Raw genomic sequence first — 20,563 nt, forward strand, 5'->3', positions numbered from 1 at the left:
AGTAGGCGTGGTGTATTAAACAGCCTTACAGAAGCTCAGAAGGAAAAAAAAAAAAAGGCAAAAACACAAAACCAAATATTTGTTTCTCAGCCCAGAGGTTTGGGAGGAAAATATTCAGGCTTTTGTGTCTGCTTTTATTTTGGAAGTGAGAAGGGATTGCGTGTACATAAAGAAATAAGTGAGGATAATTACAAGCCACCTTCTTGTCCAAGAGTTCTAAAACCTTGGCCTGGAAAATGAACCCAATACCCAGGCCTGGCAAATGGCAGAGGACAGTTGAGGGGAGCACGAGGTGGGCCTTTCAGATAACACGACCATGGGCTGTGCAATGAAAACAGTTCCTGGGCCTCCACCCTGACCTGGGAAGGGAAGCACAGCTCTGTGGACAGGAGTCTGAAGGCATGTATGGCTGTGTGAGGCAGGGGGAAGGGGAAGAGATGGTTCTTTTCAGTTTCTGATAGTGAGAATGGCCCATCTGGCCATAGACTACAACTTGGAACAAGGACTCAAGTTTGCATGTCAATGGCCCTGGAATTTGGGATTCCTATTTCCCTATTTTTTTAAATAGACTGATGCTTGGAAAGAGTCCCCTTATCTCTCTTCCCCAGCACCTGGCCACACAAGGGTGCCTTATCTAACATATTTTGAACCTGATAGAAGCCACTGGCAAGCAAGCAGCTAAGGCTTTGCCCTAGCGGGGCTCCCTTATTTCTGTCAGGCCCCAGCTCTTCTTGGCAGGCCTGGAGAGCCCGAGGAGCTTCCCCACCCGGCTCCAAGCAGAGGAAGAACAGACTCCACCGAGCCCAGCTGGGCCTCAGTCCCGGTCCGGGCCGAGTCCCCAGTGAGCTAAAGCAGGCCTCCCTGCCCCCGGTGTGGACAGACAAAGGCGCCTAGGAGCGTGGGCGCCACCCAATCGGGTCTTCTGGGCTGCGGTTGCCGACCGCGGAGAAGGAACGCAAGGCCGCCGCCACTCGGTCGTGATCGTAACCGAGGCCTTGTCAGCTCAGCGGCACTGCAGGCCCAGGCCCACGGCCCTCGACAGACGCCTCGCCGGAGCTCTTCCTTAGCAGACCCCATCCACAATTTGAGAGCTCAGAGAAAGATGAGACTCCGCCCTCAGGCTCTCCCAAGCCAGCCCCGGCCCCTCCAGAAGACCGACTTGGGAAGGAGAGGAGGCTGAGAGAAGAGAATGAGAGACAGACCGAAAATGAAAGAAAAATAAGGAAAGAGGAAGGTGCAAAGAAAAGAAGAAAAAAGAAGGAAGGGAAAAAGATGAAGGAAGGAGGAGGGAGGGAGAGAAGGAAAGAAGAAAAAGCGTCAGAGGTGATTCCTGAGAGCAGAGGGTACGCCTACAGAGAGAAGGGTAAGTGACAAGGCCAGGATCCCAGCCCCGGTCCTCCCGTTGTCTCCTGGTTGGGCCTGGGTCTCCACTAGCACAGGGATCTTCCCTGAGCTCATACCCAGGATTGGAGGGTCTCAGCTTCCCAGGGAAATAGCCGGGGTTCCAGGCGCCAGGCCCAGACTGGGAGCCCGGGAGGCCCCAGATGGAAGCGTGCGCCCCTGACCTTGAATGGCCCGGGGCCCAGAATTCCTACCACGCCCACGGCGTCCGCGAAGGAGCAGCTAACCTGATCATACCTTCTCCCGGCCAGGTGGGGGTGGAGTGGGGGAGGCCGGCCCGCTGGCACAGCGCTGAGAAGGTGGCAGTCACGAGGCTCCTGCGCCGGGAAAGCCGAGGTGGCCACCGCAGCCCTGGCACTGTCTGGGCCTGGATGCCCTGCCCGGCCCGGCCCCCGCGCACACCGATACCTGGAGACGATTTCAACTGAAGTAATGAAGGCAGTGTCGTGCTGTCGAGAGAGAAAGGTGGATCCCAACAACAGGAAACTACCTAAATCACCGACCAGTTCTGGTGCTGCCCGTGCGGGGCTGCCTCGCCCGCCGCTGTCGCCACCGCCGCCTCCGAGGAAAGAAACCCAGCGATCGTGCCCGGCCCGGCCCTTAGCCAAACTGCGTCGCCGCCGCCACCGCGTGCCCCGGCTGCCGTACAATGCATCCCAGAGGGAGAAGCTACCGGCAACCAGAGGGTAAGCCAGGGAGAGAGAGGGAAGAAAGGCAAGAGGAGAGAGGGAAAAGGAAGGAGGGGAGAAGGCGAGAAGAGAGCAGAGAATGAGCAGTTATGCGCACTGGTTCCCAAATCTTGCAGCTGAGCGAGCTGGCGCTGGGCGGCGGCAGACGTAGGCGACTCGAAACCGCAGGGACTGCCCGGAGCCGGGATCCTTGCCTGGCCACGGCCTCCGGCGCTCACTCCCCGCCCGCCGCTCGCTCTCCGCCTGCTCTCCCGCTGGGGCGCGCGCTCCCGCGCCCCCTCCCCCCGTCCCCCTTCGTCGGGGGGCCCCCCCTCCGGCAAGCAGGAAACGCGTGGCCCCGCCGAGAGCCGCCAGGTGGGGGAGGCCGAGCTGGGGGAGGGGGCGGCCCCAGCAGCCCGGCCGGGGTCCACCTTCTCCCTGCGGCGGACGCTAGTGACGCCCTGTGGGCCCGGCCTGCTCCCCGGGTCCCTAGGCTGGGGGTCATCTGGGACCGGGGGACCCGCAAAACAACCAGCCTGTGCAAGTCTCCTCCGGGCTCCCGAAAGATCCTGTTTGACTTCCTCTGTCTATGCAGCCCTTCTCTCAACTGAGATCACTGGTCCAAGACAGCCACAATCCAGATATACTAGCAAGTCATAAAACTGAACAAAAGCCGACAAACCTTAGGGCACCAGGGCTATAGGGCCCAGACAAATTACGACCGTCTAGGTAATATTTAAATAGATGCCTAAAGTAATTGCAGGGGGCGCAGGCTAGTCCTCCTGTTGTAAAAGTGGTGGACGGGATAAAGTGGAAGATGAAGATAAGAAGTAAAAAAAGAGGTAAAATTAAAAAGCTTCATTCCACAGCTTTTATTCTTCTATAAGAACATAAACATCATCTTTTTTTCCACGAACAGCAGCATTACAATATTAATTTATTCTGATTTAAGATTAGAATAGAGCTAGAACTAACATTTATAATAATGATAGAATGCATTTGCTTAAAACAAGATTGGCAATTTTTCATAATAATAGACATTTATACAGATTTGTATTTATAGTTTTTCTTTTTCTGCACCTACAGGTTTGACCCTTTTATGCATGTAACTTCACAGTATAAAGGAAATTCAAACAATGTCTCCCTTTCTCTGGTCTATTCCGATTGCCCCAGCCCTGCTTGGCTTCTATGAATATCAGGAAAAAAAAAAAGGTGAATAATAATTAAAAAAAAAAAACTCCACAAGATAGGGAGAGTTGTGGTGTGCTTGTCTTGTGTTACCAGTGGTAACGATTATTTCAGGACAAAACCCCCCACGAATTCCACATGTATAAAGAAAACTACATTAGATTATTAATCTACAGCTAGAAAGATACGGAAATTCAGAGGTAAGTGAAATAATTTAGTTAAGTAATGCAGGACCTTGAAGAAACTGGAAGAGAAGTTTTCTTCTCCTGGTCTTGTTTGTTTCTTTCTTTTAAAGCTACGATATCTTACAGAGGAAGGAAAATTTAATCTTTCTGAATCTTTCTTTCTCGATTTCCCAATCAGCCAAAGTCAAACCCTTTTGCCAACCTGCATGTCCATGCCTGTAAACCCTTGTCTTTGCCAAGGAAGAAAAGAAGAAAGAAAAAAGAAACCCAGGGGCCTGTATCCCCTGATTAAACACAACCCAGCACTCCCGGCAGACCAGCCTGGTGACTTCTCTCACCATTGACCTCAGGCCAGACACCTCACCTCCGAGAATGGGACCTCGGCCTTCCTACTAGGTTTGCCTAGTGGCTGGCCAGAAAACCAGCTTGGCCAGGAGGACAGGGACCACTTCTGAGTAGTGGGCCTCCAAGGCAGCCAACCCAGCGCAGTCAGCACTTGACAATTAGGACAATACCTATCTCTATAGAATTTGAGCACGATATGGCTTTTTCCCCCAGAAAACAAGTAAAACAGCACCAAGCGATCAGACAAAGAAACAAAAACTCAGAACAAACCAGCCCTGCACAGCTGTAACGGCAGGCGAGATGGCGAGTCTGGGAGGGAGGACATGGGCTCCGGCACAGGTGCGAGTTCCAAGCACAGAGGCCGAAGACAGAGGGAGGGGACCGGCTTTCTGGAAGCGAAAAAACAAAACAAAACAAAACAAAAAAACGGCGATGCCTGGAGCTTCATCAGGAAAAATTAAAGTTGGCTGTGAGCTCCCGGATCCGGTTTTCTCGGTTCATTTTCTTCAGTTTCATCCTGCGGTTCTGAAACCAGATTTTCACTTGTCTGTCCGTGAGGTGGACGCTGCGGCTGATCTCTAGGCGCCGCTCTCGAGTAAGGTACATGTTGAACAGAAACTCCTTCTCCAGCTCCAGCGTCTGGTGCTTGGTGTAGGGGCAGCGCTTCTTCCGGCCGCTCTTTGCCGTCAGCCAGTTGGCTGCATTTTCGCCTTTGGAATTACCTGGAGTTTAAGAGAATAAACAGGGGAAGGTTAGGTTGAGGCTATGCAGGCTGCTCGTGGGAGTGAATTCGGGATGTCTCTCCCATAAGAGGGATGCCCTAAGTCACAGAGAGAGGGTCATGCCCTCTTTGGCTTGCAGAGGACAAGCAGTTCCTCCAAAAAGCAAGTGAAAAAACGAGTGGGCCTCCAGCCTACTCTCCCACCTCCCCAGTTACATTTTCCTCCACTTTTTTTTTTTTTTTTTCCCAAACACCTGTTTCAGCACAAAGCTGCCGGCGCTTGCAGAACAAACGCCCAGGAGGGCTGGCTGCATATCTTGAACTTAAGGGCATCCTTTGCTTCTCGCCCTAAGGCAGGCAGACAGCATTTCCTGCAGCCCTCGGGTTGGGGGCGCCGGGCGCTTACTTGGAATGGGAGCTGGCAGCGTGGCTGTCTCACCCTATTTCCCTGGCTGCCCAAGGCATGGTGAGGAGGGGAAGAAGGGCGTAGTTGGGCCAAGGGAGAAGACACCAAAATCAGATTTGGGATCAAGGACCCTCCTTCACATCTCTCCAGGAGCCAGGGGCATGCAGTCGGGGCGATGCCGAGTTCCAGGGGAAGCCGGAAGCGAGGAAGCGAAATGGCCCCTCTCTGGCTCTCAGCTTGGGCCGGGTGTCCGGGCTGGATTTGCCTTTTCTTCTCCCCACCACTAGGATTCCCGCCCCTCCAGCAACTTTGAAAAAAGCATGGGGAATCGTAAACTCGAACTTCGCGGGTTAATGGGCTTATTTATTGGCGCTGGCGGCTGCTTATTTTGGATGCCTTACAAACAGCCGCGCTATCTGCGGGTTAGCCACTTTCCCTCCCTCCCCCTCCCCCCGCGTGGGCCGCGCCGCGCAGGGTGGGACTGGACCACCGCTTGGTGTCCTCCGGGTCATAGGGAAGGGCATGCACAAGAGGGGGCTAACTCACATGTGTCCTAACCCTCAGCCTGGGCGAACTCAGACCAGCGCGGAGGACTTCGTGGTGTGGGGCGCTAAGCCTGACATGAATTTTTACTGTGTCCCCACGCCCAAATATTAAAAAGCAAGTTCACAAGGTCAGCCTGCCTGCAGCTCGGGCCAAGGCCAACCGGCTGCTGCACGGGCTCCTGGCTCTCTGCTCCTTCCCTTTCTTGGGTCTGCCTGTCTGTCTGCCCGCCTGACTGCAGCCCTCTGGCGCGCCCTGCTTACCCAGGGAGTCCTTCTCGGGCGAGGCTTTGCTGCTCTCGGAAGGGGCAGGGGAGAGCTCCTCCGCGGCTGAGGACGACGCATGAGCCTCGTCATCGCCCTGGGAGCCCCCGCCGCTACTGCCGCCACAAGCCAGCGTAGGGGGAGGTGGCGACTCGAGGGCTCGCTCCTTCCCGGCCGCGTCCGCAGAGCCCGAGGCTAGAGCGGGCGGCGGGTCGAAGCCACGTCCCGGGGGCTGCGCGGGGAACGGGCCGGCGCCGAGCTGCTGCGCTCCGCCGCCGCTGCCGTAACCCTTGGCGGTGCCATAGGCCTGCGAGAGACGGAAGTAGCCCGGCACTGGCACCCCGCTAGAGGCGCTCAGAGAGCAGCCGTCGGGCGGCGGGCCCCGCGGGAAGGGGGCCAGATCGGCAGCGGCGGCCGAGCCTTTGGGGCATTTGTCCGCGGAGTCGTAGAGGCAGTAGGAGCTCTCCTCTTTGATGTTCTGTGCGAAAGAGCAGGAGGTGGCCTGCGGCGGGGGTTGGGGTGGCTGCGGCGGGGGCGGCGGCTGCTGCTGGGGCTGCGGGGGCGGTGGGCCCTCGGGCAGCTCCATCCGGCACGACCGCGGCCCGTCCAGCCACAGGTCTATGGGCGCGGGTGCGTAGCCGTGCGCCCCGGGACCCAGGCCCCCGCTGCCGCCACCGCCACTGTTACCCGGAGACGCCGCCTCATTGCGCTTGCCGCCCAGCGCCGGGAAGAGTCCGCAGCTCTGCAGCCCGTAGGGCAGGTCGGCGGCAGGCTGCAGGTAGACCCCGCCGTGGGCGTAGTAGCCGCCGCCGCCGCCGCCGCCCCCCGCGCCGCCGCCACCGCCTCCCGCTTCGCCTCTGCCGGAGCTGATGAGCGAGTCGACCAAAAAAGAGTTCGCGGCAGGGCTCTCCGAGCATGACATTGTTGTGGGATAATTTGGCGAAGGGAGCAGATAGCCCTTTCTGGCTGACATTTCTTGTGCAAAACATGCTGAATACGATTAGCAATCCCCCCGCACCACGGCGGGCGCCCGCAGCCAATCCCGAGCCAGAGTTTCCGCGCGACCACTCCCAGTTTGGTTTCGTAGGCGCAGAGCCGCTCTCAGAGGGCGCCCTCAGAGCCCGCGATTGATATAAATATGTAATCTGTATTGAGCCGCCAAGAGATGCACGCCGGACACCTAGGCCCGAAGGCCGGGAGCTCTGGGGGCTGCCCAAACTTGGATGGTGGGGGCCTGGCCCCTGGCTTGGCCCCGCCCCTTCCTGGACTTATGTCCCCAGGCAGGGGTCTATTTGACGCGCCCTTGGGCCCCCGCGCAGTTAACAAGTGGCGTGTTTATCGTGCACACCCTGTCCGCCTTGGGTGTCCCTCATCCCTGAAACAGAAGAGACCACTAGCCCCTGGGGCGCTCTGACCACTGAGAAGCCTCGTCGGGGCTTCAAGCTCTTCCCCTTCAGCCTGGACCTGCAGCTTGCCCCAGGTCTGGATTCCGGCTCCCAATGTGTTCGACCCGGTTCCAAGGCCTCCAAGACCCTCAGAATGTCGGGAATCCAGAGAGAACTGAGAGCTGGCTCACACCACTTCTAATTTTTCCGCATCGCATCAGGAGTTCCTCCCCAGTACAATCACTGGGCCCTGGTCCCTCAGCCCCCAACGCTATCCTTCCTAAAACGATTGATTCAGTTAGGGTCTTAGCCTCTGGTTTGCTCACCTGGATTGTTTTCCCTGCAACTCCTGTCAGCAGTGGGAAGCAACTGGGCAGCATTGAGCGAAAAGACTCCCCCACCCCACGCCCTATGCCAGAGCCAGGTTCAGGCACCCCGCTAGCCGCATTCCCCTGGCGTGCTCACAGGCCATTTCAGGGAAGTGAAGCGTTGACCCTTTAGGTCTTTAACTTGTCCGGAGGCGGGATACAGAGGGGAGAACTTTAAAGGGGGTATTTGGCGGCCACCTCTGTCACATTGTTCTCAGGCTTTCCGCCTTTAGCCTTGGCATTTGCACACTCCCGGAGGCTATGACAAGAACCAGTGTCACCACACTCCTGCCTCTCTGTCCCCTCCCCTCTTCCCCCCTCCCCTCCAAATCGGCGGCTGGGACAGCCCTCACTCCCGCAGTGCGCGCACTTTAACGAGGCCCGCGGCGAGGAAATCCATTCCCTGTGAGGTCTGGCTGGGCTCATGGCCCAGATATAGGAGAGCTCTGCGCCCAGGCCCTTTTGCTCAGCGGACACCGGGCCTCCTTTTTCTCTGGCCCTGCCGGGAGGCGTCCACTTGGTCAACTGAAAGCGGCCGGCCAGGCCGGGGGCTAACCCGCAAGTGTGGGCCCCATACATGTCTCAGGAAATGGGACGTTTTCCGGCCGGATCCAGTGGAGCCCGGGAGGTCGCTGCCTTGCCCCTGGACTGTGGGCTATATCTCTCCGGAGTACCCTGAGGCCTGCTCGCCCGCCAGCTCCAGCCTCTGCAGAGGCCTTGACTGGAGTTGCTGAACGCCAGGATCCCAGGAAGCAGAACGCTCTGGCCTCAGCGCTGCAGGAAAAGACCCGGGTATCCCGGGAGATCAGTCCGGCACTTGGCCTGGTCGCTAGCTGTATGAGTTTCACCTGAGGAGGAAGGGAGGAAGAGGAGCCTAAGAGAACCCCGAGAGCGCACAGGAGAGCTGGCCGCAGATCCGGGCTCTGGCTTCTGAGATTCAAGCAGCTGGGATCGCTGCCGACCCCGGCTGCTCGGCGCGAGTCGTCCTGGAGGCTGTGCCACCCACCGCTCTCTGCGCTCCTGCCACCTCCACCTCTGCGCCCACGACACGCTCTACCGACTGAGCCTCAGGGTGAAGAGCAGGATGGAGAGAAAAAGGAGAGAGGGACAGAAGGAGAGAGAGAAAGAGAGAAATGAGAAGAGCACGGGAGATAGCCAGTTCTCTCCAACCAGACAGGGTCCTGAGGCCACAGCAGTCGCGCAGCCGAGGCCGCCGAGGGTCAAGTCATCGGGTCTGCGCGGAGAGATCGTGAACTCGCCTTCTCTTCCACATCGCTCCCGCGCACAAGGCCAAGGCAAATTCTTACGCGGCTAGGTCCATGAGGTGCGCTAACCTGAGTTCAAAAATGCTTGGAGCACCCTTACCCGTCCTTATCTAGTTCACCAAGCGGGTGGAACTGGCTGAGAGTGCTGCGCTTAGCAGTTTCAACGAGAAATGCCACAAAGTCACAGACTGAGAAGGAGGCTTTGCCCCTCAACATCGCCCATTCCTCTCGGAAAAACTCTGGAGAGTGGGAAGTGGGTCCCTAGAGTGGAGAGGGTTCTTTGAGGAAAATGAGCCCCTGGCTGGCCAATTGGCGGGAACTTGGGGCCTAGAGCCCATTCTCCTCGGAGCTAAACACAGAAAGCAGCACCCCAGGCCTCAGGTTTCTCCAGAAAAGCCAATGGCCGTCAGGGAATACGTTTGAGGTGTTGGGGCCTGCGAAATTAAAATGAAGGACAACGACTTAAACCTGTCTTTAATAATCTTTTTTGGAAGTTGGGGCCCTTTTAGAAAATATAAGACAATTTCTTACTCCTATACTGTGAAAAATGCCATCTGCACATTCACACAATAGAATTCATCATTTTCAAGGGGTTCGCACACCCCTCAAATCTTTCCCCTTGGGCGTGCCAGATGCCGTTGAACTCATACTTTCCTGAGATTCAGCCACCCTACCAAATTGGCCGGTAGGACAAGCTTAGTGCTCCGCTGTAGGCCGCTCAGGCCTGGTCCGGTTAGGGCCCTGCAGGGCAGCCAAATGGGCTTCTAGGTTGAAAGGGATCCAGGACCAAGAGTGCACACGTGCCAACCAAGGTTACAAATGTCAGCTTGGTACTGCATGTGCCACGAGAAGGCTCCCCCAGCTGAGGAGTGGAAGAACTGGAAGGCCTGCTGCACACCGTGGCATTGGCACTTGGGTCCTCACCCGCCTTTGGGGAGAGCCAGATGTTTTTCTCCAGCGTGACTTTTTCCCCCCGTGTAATAAACCAAACAGAGATGCTGGATTTGAGCTGTTTCTTCCATTACTAAAGACAAGAATGTGTAAGCGGGGGCGGGGGGGGTGCATCTCGGGCCAAGGACCGCCGCCCCACCCCACCCCCACTTCCAGAGAGGGGAGCACAGTGAGAGGCTGCTGGGGGGCCCCGGCGCGGACTGGCCGGCAGCCGCTGGTTCAGGAAAGAGGATACCGATGCAGCAGAAGCTCAAGTTAAACGCCGCTGCGCTCCCCGGCGGTCTCGGAGTCACCAGCATCCCAGAACGGTCCCAAGACTCCAAGCTCCCTAGACTGTAACACCGAGGTGTGAGCTTCCTCAATAAAATATTCCATTTATCGATTGCCTCCTCTTTCCTGACCCCCCCAAATTAAGAAAAAGGATTCAATTGCATCCTGAGTCGGCTTCTGCCCACTCTGTCTCTCTCCTTCTTGCCGTTTGCCTCCTTTCCCCTCTCCCTTTCTCTCTCCCTCCCTCCCAACTGCTGAATTTCTTCTTAGTCCTCAAATGCCTTTGACCCAAAACCCTCGGTGCCTGCTTGCCTCAACCAGGCCTGTGTAGTGGTTACCCCGCAGCTGCTAGAGCCTATTTTTTATTTTGGGTTAAATATCGCCCATTTCTACCTGGGTGGCAACTCTCCCACACCCTCACCCCATCAAGACTATGGAGCCAAGTAAAGGCCAGGCCCCTGGAAAAAGCCCTTTGGTGAGGATGACGCTGCAGTTCATTGATAGTGAACTCCTCTTCCTGAGTAGGCCCTTGCAAACGACGAGAAATAATAAACTGTTATTAAAGGAAACAGGTTTTTTTTTTTTTTTAAATACTAGGCCCTGAGTTTGAGATAGCCAGTAAACAGTTTGTATCTGGAGGCTGCTCTGAAAGCTTTCGGGGCTCCGGGTGATTCTGTGGACTGTGATGATACGCTGCGGCCCACAGAGGAAAAATAAACACTTTCTACATATCCGGCTTTAACCAAATTTCAGGGCTTCTACGATTCAAGCAGCAGCATTTCCCTGTAGTTAGACAAATTTTCCTAAGCAATGACATTCTTTTCTTGTTCATCTATAAGAACATTGACATTTCCAGGGAAATTTGATGTGCCTGTCTACTTTGAATTGATCGGGTGCAATCTATACCTAAACGACACATTAAAAAAAATTTTTTTTTTTCTAAATCAAACGACTGAGCTGGCCCTTTCCTCCTGGGGTGTCTTTTCACACACTCCCTGAATTGCAATATCCTTAGTCCTATTTTTTTTTTATCTACAGTAAACCGGGGCTAGCTTTGAAACTGGAGGCATCTGTCTGGAAATTTAGGGAAGGCTTGGGCTGCAGAGAGCAGCTTACCTTGTGGCACCCACTCTTGCCCGTGTTGCCTTTATCCTGACATAGTTCGGGAGCCCGCGGTGAACAAAGGCCAATGGCTTTTGATAGGCAAAATTTGCGCGCGTGCACACACACACACACACACACACACACACACACACACACACAAGGCAATACCTACTTTCTCTGGGTTGCCCCCACTCACCCATACATTGCATATATGGGGAAAAGAATATTTCAATGAAAGGAAAGAAGAAAAGGTTAGGACAAAAAATTAAATATGGAAGAAAGGGAATTGGAATACAGTCCCCCAAATATATAAGTGAACTATGATGATTTAAAACTTCGTTTATGAAAACACTGATGGCTTGATAGCTCGATCAGAGGTTATCCTCGGTGCAAGCTCTTGAAAATGCGTAGGTATTTACCAACTGCGGCTTCAGACAAAAATAAAACGCGCCTTCTCGGATTTGGCCTTTTTCAAAACAAAAGTTTCCCCCAAGCAGACCAACAGACCTAAGGAAGGCACCTAGTCGCAAACTAGCCACCTCCCGGATGTCTGACCCAGGAAGTAAGCCCGCTTGAGCTATTGTTTCCAATAGAAGGGCAGAAACTTTGTTTTCTCCAAATCCGCCATCTCCTCCCCCCCCCCCCGCCTTTTTCGCCCCCATAAACTCCTTTTCCAGCACAACCAGGACCCTTTTACCTGGACGTCCCCGCCCCCCAATCCGGACTCATTCCATTTGAATTTTTCTACAAAATCGGAAGATCACCTTGGGTTGAGGTGCTGGCGCACGGATCTAAAATCGTCAACTTTTCCGCTCAGGCCTCCCCTGTTTTCCCAACTTAGGAGCCTACTGCGTCACCCCCAAGAGCACAAACCCAGCCGCGTTGCCTAGTCCTGCTCGGACATCAGCCACCTCCACGCCCCCGCCCCAGCCAAACTGAAATTACTAAACTTGTGGCCTCTTACCTTGACACATTTCCGAAATCACTGCCAAGGGACAGCTGCTGCCTTCTCTGCACCGCAACGCCCACGAGGCCTAGTAAAGGCGTGTTGCTTTAAATTACCACACCAACCACTTCTTGAGGGCGAGCCCCTCTTTTTTGAAACGAAGGGGAGCGGGACAACTGAAATAATGTAACGTGCTGCTCTTAGTATCAGAAGGGAACAAAGGCCAAGAATCGCGCTGGGGTTCTTGGCTCCCCGGCGGCTTTGACATTGATCGGAAGTGCGCCATCTCGTGGCGGCTGCGCGCCTAGGCCCAGCCGGAGCTCCAGCTCCAAGCCCTGCGAGGGAAACCAGCTCCGGGCAGAGAGAGGGAGAGAGAGGGAGAGAATGTGCCCAGCCTGCTGCTGTTGAGATCTCATTTTTACATCTAAGAAATTGCTGCAAAACCCCAGCCGGGTTTATAGCGGCGCATTCCAAATATGCAAATTGGCCGGCCCCAGACGGGTTTACGACCACATTGTCACAGCCATCGGAGGATGGGCTTTTATTGGGCTCGGAAATCAAACTGGCGCCCTCTCACCGTTCGCCTGCGAGCAGTCCTCCTGGCTAGACTCTCTCTAGCAACTTATGAGGCATTGGTTAATCTTTAACCATCCCAAAGGAAGTCTTTCCTTAAATCCCAGTCTTCCCTGCTCGCTCCTTCGCTTCCCCCCAGGAGGGCCCTTGTTTGGTCTCTGTGTGTCTATCAATCTAGACATTCATCTCAGGGTCTGTCCCACTCCCCTTTCAGCTCGATTTCCCCAGTCGCGCCAGTTAGACAAACACACAAACAAATAAACAGAACGGGGCCTGGGGTCTGAGGCCTCTCTCCGAATGCAGCTCTCTCTGCCTGCAGCGCTGGTCGCTGCCTGGGTGGCTAGGGAGAGGGTGGGGTAGGGTGGGCAACAAAAGGCTCTGGCCTTTCTACCCTGCTCCTCAAGGTTATGGGTGATGTCCAAATTTAAGGCAGAAGTTCAAAGGCAGCAAACAAAGAGACAAACCGGCATCTTTCTTTCCCCAGAGGGAAAAGCCCGGCTTATCTTGGAGCTGGGGAGAAAGCCTTCCTGAGAGTCTGCTCTGCCTTGGTACCCAGACTGGCCTCCCTCTTGTTGAAGGGGACCCAAGGGCACCCCAGAGCTGTTCCACTTGCTTCAGGCCTTCCCATCCTGAGGTAAGCCAGCCCAGCATGGGGTCAGACCCATCCTCTGCCTCAGGCTCCAAGGCCTTCTCCCAGGGCTCGGGGTCAGTCTGAGGGGAATAAGGCCCCACATTCCAGGCCCTGAGGTATCCTGTCCCTGGGACAACCCACCTCCCACAAAGACATGGCCAGCCACCTTGTCCTTGTGTCTGGCTTCTACTGGAGCTAAAACCCTCCTCAGTCACCTCCCTACTTCTCAGAGGCCTGGTAACTTGCCCCTTTACTGGTGAGGGGTGCTGGGAAGGTGGACATTTGGCAGTAAAATGTGAGCAGGGAGAGAAATGTCACACCAGAACCCAACACTCAAATTTCCACCCTCTTTATTTTCCTTGTGCTCCGTCGCCTGTATACATGCTACGATGTACATGGTGGGCGAAAGTGGAGGACAGGCCAACACTTCCCGTACAGACAGAGCCACAAGACATTTCTTAACCCGGGCAGACAGAGGAGATTCAACGGGAGGCTGCCTGGCTTTCCGGCAAGGTCCCCAGCCCTGGCGGTCCAACTCCCTCTGAGCACCCCTCTAACACTTTACAAATGTAGCAAGAGATTAAAAAGACCATTTTCCACCCTCTTCCTGCCCCACCAACATCCCAAAGGAAATCAATGAATGCTTAAAAAAAATTCAAACAAAATAGGTTAGGGTTCCTTTATTTACAAGTCTTTGAACACCATCCCTGTATGAAGCGTACATTCAAATATCCTTAGCAGTGAGTGAGCTTAACCATGGAACACTGTAAACAGATAAAGCCTTTAAATATTTTTTTCATCATCTTTTTTTTTTCCCCATCTACATTGCATCTTTTTAAATTCGCTTTGGTTCCTGCAGGGAAATATATATATATAATATAATATTTATCTTTTAAAATATTATCCAAACCGCTCGGGTCTTGGGAGGTCACTGGAACCTTCCAAGTGCAGTTCTGGGCTCATGGAGGACAGAGCGCAGTGCTGGAACAGGGTCTTTGGGGGGACTTGAGCCCCTCATAGCCGGAGACTCCTGGCCAGGCCCTGCTGCCCCACTGCCGGACGCTGAGCAAATCCAAGTTTCAATTAAGTGTGGCGGAGACTTTGCCAAACTGCTGCTCTCCACAGGCATTTCCTGCAGAAAGCAAACTCCGGCGGCCTGGACACAGTCTCTTGGCTTTTCAATGTCTTCTACCTCAGTAACGGTCTGCCCTGAGACCCACCAGGTTTCGGGCCTCCATGGCAGGCCAGGACAAGACCCTGGATTGGTAGGAAGAAAAGCCAGGTAGGCCATAAAAGGTGGCTGGTAGGAGCTCTAGCTTGTGACAGTGGGCGGCTTGGTGGGGCAGAGAGCCACTACCACCACCTGGAATAGTAGATTTTTTTTTTCCTTTGAGGCTCTGCAGCTCTCTCCCCACCTCATATCCACTGCTTAGTCCAGTCGCCTTTCACATTGGCGTTGGAAAACAGTCTTGATTGCCATTCCTCAGCCCAGTACCAGGCATTGAGGATCCCCCCGCCCCTTTCCTTCTGCCCCTGTCCTGGAGCTGAACTGGGTTCAGGGAGTGCAAAGCTTCCTGATGCAGGGGTCCTGGGGTGTGGGCTGGCTCTGTGTGGAGGGTCCTGGGTGGGGGTCGGCCTTTGGGGGGCCTGGCAGGGGGCCCAGTCCCAGGTGGAGACCACACCCAGCCCCAAACTCCGAAAGCTCTAACAGTGAGCCACCAGGGGTCCCAAACCGTTTATTCTAGTTGACGCACAACTCTTTCAATCCAATAATTATTAGGAATCCTAATCATGAATGCCCAAGCAAGTCCCAGGCCACCTCCTGTGGGCCTAGCTCTGTCTAGCCTCCCCTTTTTTGCACACCTCCTCTCTTCAAAAGTCACTGTCTGGCTTGACCTTGTCAAGGGGGGAAATCTGCCTGTAATCTCAGTGTACGAAGCCCCCCCACCCCTTCCCAGGCGGCTGGGACCTTAGAGGAGAGGGTTGGCCGAGTAGTACTGTAAACGGTCTCTGTTAATTTTTTTTTCCTTCATTCTCCGGTTCTGAAACCAGATTTTGACTTGGCGGTCGGTGAGGTTGAGCATGCGGGACAGCTGCAGGCGCTTCTCTTTGTTGATGTAGACACTGAAGAAGAACTCGCGCTCCAGCTCGCGGATCTGGTACTTAGTGTAGGGGCAGCGCTTTTTGCGGGTGCGTTGGCTACCTGTGGACAGAGAAAGAGGCAGGGATGAGCCGGGCTTGGGGGCTGCAATTCCAGAGCCCAGACTAAGGAGAAGATTCTGGCCCCAGGGACTGCACCCCCTGCTCAGGCCCCCTCCAGGTCTCCCCAGACCCCTGCACTTAGGCTCCTACTGCCGACTGGGGACAGGCTGCAGGCAGAGGCTCAGCCAGCCCTAGAGAAAAGCTAGCTCCCTAGATAGGTCCCCAGGGAAGGTGCTTCTGCTGCCCCCAGAGCAGAAATGAAGGCTCTTCACAGCAACGGGCGAGTTTGCTCCACCGAAGCCCCTTTCAAAGCAGCGGTGTAGGGGTTGCTGTCTGCCTCCCGCCCCACCAGACTAAACAAACAGCCGCTAGCCGAAATTTCACCTTCTAGCACCTGGGCGGCCAGTTCCCGGGCAGTAAAGGCAGCTCCAGGCGCAGTCTTAACCGCCTTGCAGCCATGACTACTCGGCTCCGGTTAACATCTGGGGAGGCTGCCGGGTCTTTGTCAGCGGCGAGCCTGAGCCCAGGCCACCAGCTCCTGCCTCCTCTGGCCAGCTTCTGGGCTCCCAGGAGGTAGGGAGGTGGTGGCGGAAGGCCCCGACCCTGGGCCTTCCCTGAGATAGTTTGCCACACAGCTACCCTGGCCGCCAGGCTGAGCAGGGGTGCTTTTTTAGGTATGGTGGAGGGAAGGGGGGCCTTCTGAAGCTGCAGGCAGGTTCAGCTGGTTCCTTTTTTTTCAAGAAAAACCCCACAAGACATTTTTTAAAAACCCGCTTTTGACAGATCGAATAACAATTGTGAGTAACACGCAGTTAGACAGAAGGCGGCACGTAATTGCCACCGAGCCGGAGGAAAATGGCTTCCTTTGGACAAAAAGGCCAACTTTGGGTTAATTTGTTTCTTTTAATATATTGCTCAAGCTAAGCGGGCTACTTTATCTGTTCAACACGCTCCTAGCGCCATCGTTAAACAGCGATGCCTTTGAATCTCGGCCGACACTAGGTTCCCGGCGCAACACATGGCTTTTATAAAAATGCTGGATTACCTCGCTCTCAAAGGCTCCAGGAACCCTTGCAGGGGGAATTTACAGGCGCCCACCTCCGGCTCCCCAGCCCGGAGCTGGCCCCGAGCGGGGTCGAGCTGCCGGGCTTGGGAGCTGAGAAAGGAAAAAAGGCGAAAAAAAAAGGAGTTGTTTTTTTTTTGCAGGCATGCCTTGGCCGTGGGTATTTCACGGCCAATTTCAGCACTCGCCACGTGATCCTGCCTTTTATAACAAAGTTTTGTTGGGGGAAACCTAAAGGCCCTTCATAAACCTTATATGCTTATAAAACAGCATATAAAAATTTAACAGCGGTGCTGCGCTAGATTTCCAACTCCCCTTTCATAAAGCGCAGGGCGCTGCCTTTATACGTACTGGAGCCGCCGGCCTTGTCCTCAGTGTGGCCGGAAGACGACTCGGGGCTGCTGCTGCCCTCGGGGCGCCGCCGCCGCTCCTTCTCCTCCGCCGCCGCCGCCTCCCGGCAGCCGCCGCCGCCGCTGTCCGAACTTGAAGTTGCCGGCGCGCCGGTGGCCGCCGCCGCCGCCGCCGCCGCCGCCCCGGAGATCGCCGCAGCTGCCGGGGGCCCCTTCTCGGCGCTCTTGTCCCCAGGGTAGTCGGAGGAGGCGAGGTTTTCCGGGGTGCCGTAGGCCGTCTCGAAAAACTGGTCGAAAGCCTGTGGCAGGACGCCGTTCCTACCCACGGTGCTATAGAAATTGGACGAGACGGCGGGGGTGGGGTGGTGGTAGACGTTGGCCGAGCTCTTGGCCAGCACGTCGCCAGGCACGCCGGCCGCGCTGGGCGCCTGCAGGCAGTCTCTGTGCACGAGCTCCTCCGCGGAGTAGCAGTGGGCCAGATTGCCGCGGGGGTGCCATTTAGTGGCGGGCTCAATGGCGTACTCTCTGAAGGTCACTTCGCGCACGGGTTGGACCTGGGGCAGGTTGGAGGAGTAGGAGTATGTCACTGGGCGCGAAGACGGGGTCTGGGGCAGAAAAGAAGGGATGCTGGAGAAATCTGGACCCGAGACGTAGTAAGTACAACTTGGCAAATACATGTTAGAGGAGCAGGGACCACGCTCATCAAAATCCATCATTGGGCTACCTTGGGCTCTCCGCAGTAGCCGAGCTTAACATGATTCTCCACTGCAGCTGCCTCTTTGAAGCGGATCGGTGAAGTAGAAATTTGGAGACGTAAGCTGACGTGGAAATCTATCCCCATCCTTAGCAGGGAGGTGCTGGTCATGTGACCCGATGTTGAAATTGACAAGCTGCGAGCTAGTCCGGGCCTTTTTTTTCCCTTTCCTTTCCCCCCCCTCCCTCCCCGGCTTCCTTTCTTTGTAGCCACCTCAGGGGAAGCAACAGATCATCACTCGATGTTCTCACCGAAAGCACGTAATCGCCGGTGTAACTCATGTTGGCTGGGGGGCCTCCCGGCGCACGGCGAGGATGGGGTGCGCTCAGCTGCTTGGTCCCGGCCCTCAAGTGGCGCCGAGGGCGGTGAGAGAGCTCAACCCCCACCCCTCCCTCGGGTGAGGGATGCCCCGGGCTGGGGGTGGTCGGGTGGGAGCCTGTGGAGCCCGTGGTCTCAGGGCCTATTCTCCTAGAGTCTGGCGTTTGCGCCCCTTCTTCGCCCCCCCCCCCCCAGGCTTGCTCAGGGAACCACCTCTGACTCCGACCCTGGCCGGACCTCTTTCGGGGCCAGGATTCGCAGCCTTGGATGTGCCGGCCTCGTGGCTTGCCCAATTTGCACGGTGACTTGATTACACGCTCGCATTCACGGTCACTTCCGAAGCGCTTTAGTACCTTCCGTCCCTAAACCGCCAACAGCCCGGGCGGCTTCCCCCGCGGTTTGCCGAGGATCCGCAGGGCCCGGAAGGACATTCGTCTCACCCGGGATCCCCCTCTCCCTTCATCCTCGCTGCCGTTCTCCTCACTTCCTCCTCCCTTTGGAGCAGCCGCCTCCTTTTCGCTGCCCACCGGGATTTGGAGTCCCTAGGCAGATCAGAGGCGTTGGGGCTGCGTCGCTGCGCACCGGTTGGCCCGCCCGCCTAGTCTGCTGGCGCCGAGGACTCGGACTCGGGAAACCACGCAGTTGAAGCGAGCCTGGGGCTTCTTTAGAGGCGCTGACATCCGAGGAGCCTTCTCCTGGGTATGCTGCACCTTTCGGGGGGCTCACCAGGTTGCTTGAGGAGCTCCAGAGCTGCGGGGAGAATGGGGGCGGGAAAGAGGGGGTGAGGACTAGGGAGCCGTGGCTGAGAAGTGGGTAACAAGCCGCATCTCCTTCCGTGCAAAGACTGAGAGTGAAAGCCGAGGATGTGCCGGGCAGAAACTCAGACAGCTCGCTGGGCGCCTTTCCTTCTGCTCATCCCACAGAATGAACACAATGCCAAAGGAGAGAGAAGTGATTACCAAGCTCCTGCACCTTGGGCGACAAGGACCCCTTAAAAAGGCTAGGTTCCAGCAGAAGACAGAGACAGAGGTTATAGCAGCTAGTGTGAAGATAGCTTTCTCGGGAAGAGGAAAGACAGACAGAAAAGGAGAAGTAGAAAAAGGCTCATGGACCTGCAGGATTGAATGAGCAATGTCCGGGGGAAGCCAAAGAATCGAAAGGGCACAGAGCAGCCAGGCATAGCTCAGAGCTGGGAGGGGGGCCCAGCCCTGAGGCCTCCCCACACCTCTTTTCTTGGAAGGAGCTGGGCTATTCCTGAAGGAAAATTGAAAAATGAAAAAGGATAACCTTTTCCCTTTCCCTGTCCAGGAAATAGCAGAAGGTATTTACATATCTTGGAGAGATTTAGAGTATAAACTCTAAGATCTTTGGTATTTAAGTGTCAACATCGATTTATTTATTTATTGCCGAGCTGACTGTAACTGACTCAGTAACAAATCTAATCGCATATTGCACTGGAAAAGAAATATTCTCATTATGTATTTTTCCCAAATGATGGCCCACCATTGCATTTGAATACCTGCTGTAAATATCAATAATATTAGGTAATTACTCTGTTGTGGAGTAAGCTAATTTATTAGCACTGATGTTTATGTGGCTCCCCTCCCCCTTTACAAGGGTTGTTCATCACAAATCAAGGTACACGGACACATTAGTTTAATGAACTTTTTATTCGGGATTTGTTGCAAGAACTTTCATGCCCCTTGAATCCTTGGGAGATGAACTTGAAATTATTTGTGCATCTTCAGCTTGACATATTTGTCCACTGTGGCTTGTGCAGAGGGCAGCAGTGGTGTGAGTAAGAAGGCTGTTGGACAAAGGGGAGCTGAGACCCCCCTAAAGCTAGGAATCACAGGATTGTCCTGCAGCAAGGAAAAAAAAAAAAAAAACCAACTTTGATTTCCAGCAGCAACCAACAGGGCAAAACATTTGTTTTTCCACAGCTTCTCTTTCTTAGAGACAGAACATAAAAGAGAGAAGTAGAGGTTTGCTAACAGCAGAACTTGGGCTGGTCACTGGTTTGATTTTGGCCATCCCAAACTGTCTTCCAACAGCCCACCCAGCCCCCGCCACCCGGACACTGGGACAAAAGGAATGCATGAGAGGTTTCAGTGACTTTGCCATAACAAAGGCACCACCATTGCAGGGGGTTTGCCCTGCCCCTGGGTGAAGGCAAAAAAAATCTTACATTGGTATGAGGGCTTTTAAGACCATAATTGAACCCGGGGGCATCTAGGAGAAGCAAAACAGTTCTAGACAGACCTGTGGTTTTACAGCAGTTTTGGCAGTCTACTTCAGCTTGTGCCTAAGCAGGCAGCCAGTGGCCTGTCGGCCAGCCGGGGACACCAAGCAGCCTCCCCAGGTTGCTTGCAGCCACTCTCTAATTAAATCATTTTCCCCGGGTGCCAGGAGTGGGGGTCCCCGCAGAAAGGTATGTATGGGCATGTGTGCTGCCCCACCTAACCTATGCCTCCCATGTCCTCCTCCACGGCCAAGCCGAGAGGGTGCCGGCAGGTCTGGATCCCATGGGTGTCTGCAGGAGACAAAGACGAATTCCTGAGGAAAGGCTGGGGCGAAGGAAGGTGCTCTGGGGGCGGCTGGCAGGGCAATTCCGGATGCTGTGCACGGGCGGTGTACCGGAGGGACTTGCAACCTGAAAGGGG

At 55.2% G+C, this 20,563-nt stretch overlaps 2 protein-coding genes across 2 annotated transcripts; both read right to left on the bottom strand.

The window, feature by feature from the left end:
• Nucleotides 1–3,336: 3,336 nt before the first annotated feature.
• Nucleotides 3,337–6,693, bottom strand: HOXA10 (homeobox A10). Its single transcript, XM_003407055.4, has 2 exons — nucleotides 5,721–6,693; nucleotides 3,337–4,509 (listed from the first exon to the last, which is right to left on the bottom strand). Exons 1-2 carry the CDS (start codon nucleotides 6,691–6,693, stop codon nucleotides 4,235–4,237), a joined length of 1,248 nt encoding a protein of 415 aa, XP_003407103.2. The 3' UTR covers nucleotides 3,337–4,234.
• An 8,064-nt stretch (nucleotides 6,694–14,757) lies between these two features.
• On the bottom strand, nucleotides 14,758–17,740 carry HOXA11 (homeobox A11). The gene is made up of 2 exons (XM_003407054.4): nucleotides 16,830–17,740; nucleotides 14,758–15,416 (listed from the first exon to the last, which is right to left on the bottom strand). Exons 1-2 carry the CDS (start codon nucleotides 17,542–17,544, stop codon nucleotides 15,184–15,186), a joined length of 948 nt encoding a protein of 315 aa, XP_003407102.1. The 5' UTR covers nucleotides 17,545–17,740; the 3' UTR covers nucleotides 14,758–15,183.
• Nucleotides 17,741–20,563: the final 2,823 nt, after the last annotated feature.

Source organism: Loxodonta africana, chromosome 8 (genome assembly GCF_030014295.1).
Source record: "Loxodonta africana isolate mLoxAfr1 chromosome 8, mLoxAfr1.hap2, whole genome shotgun sequence".
Lineage (NCBI taxonomy): Eukaryota > Metazoa > Chordata > Mammalia > Proboscidea > Elephantidae > Loxodonta > Loxodonta africana.

Excerpts from the sequence above, each read along its gene's own strand:
- HOXA10 (XM_003407055.4), bottom strand. The coding sequence starts at position 6,693 with ATGTCAGCCAGAAAGGGCTATCTGCTCCCTTCGCCAAATTATCCCACA. Across the intron at positions 4,510-5,720 it reads GCCCGAGAAGGACTCCCTGG|GTAATTCCAAAGGCGAAAAT; the intron begins GTAAGCAGGGCG and ends CTTAAACTCCAG.
- HOXA11 (XM_003407054.4), bottom strand. The coding sequence starts at position 17,544 with ATGATGGATTTTGATGAGCGTGGTCCCTGCTCCTCTAACATGTATTTG. Across the intron at positions 15,417-16,829 it reads GGACAAGGCCGGCGGCTCCA|GTAGCCAACGCACCCGCAAA; the intron begins GTACGTATAAAG and ends CTCTGTCCACAG.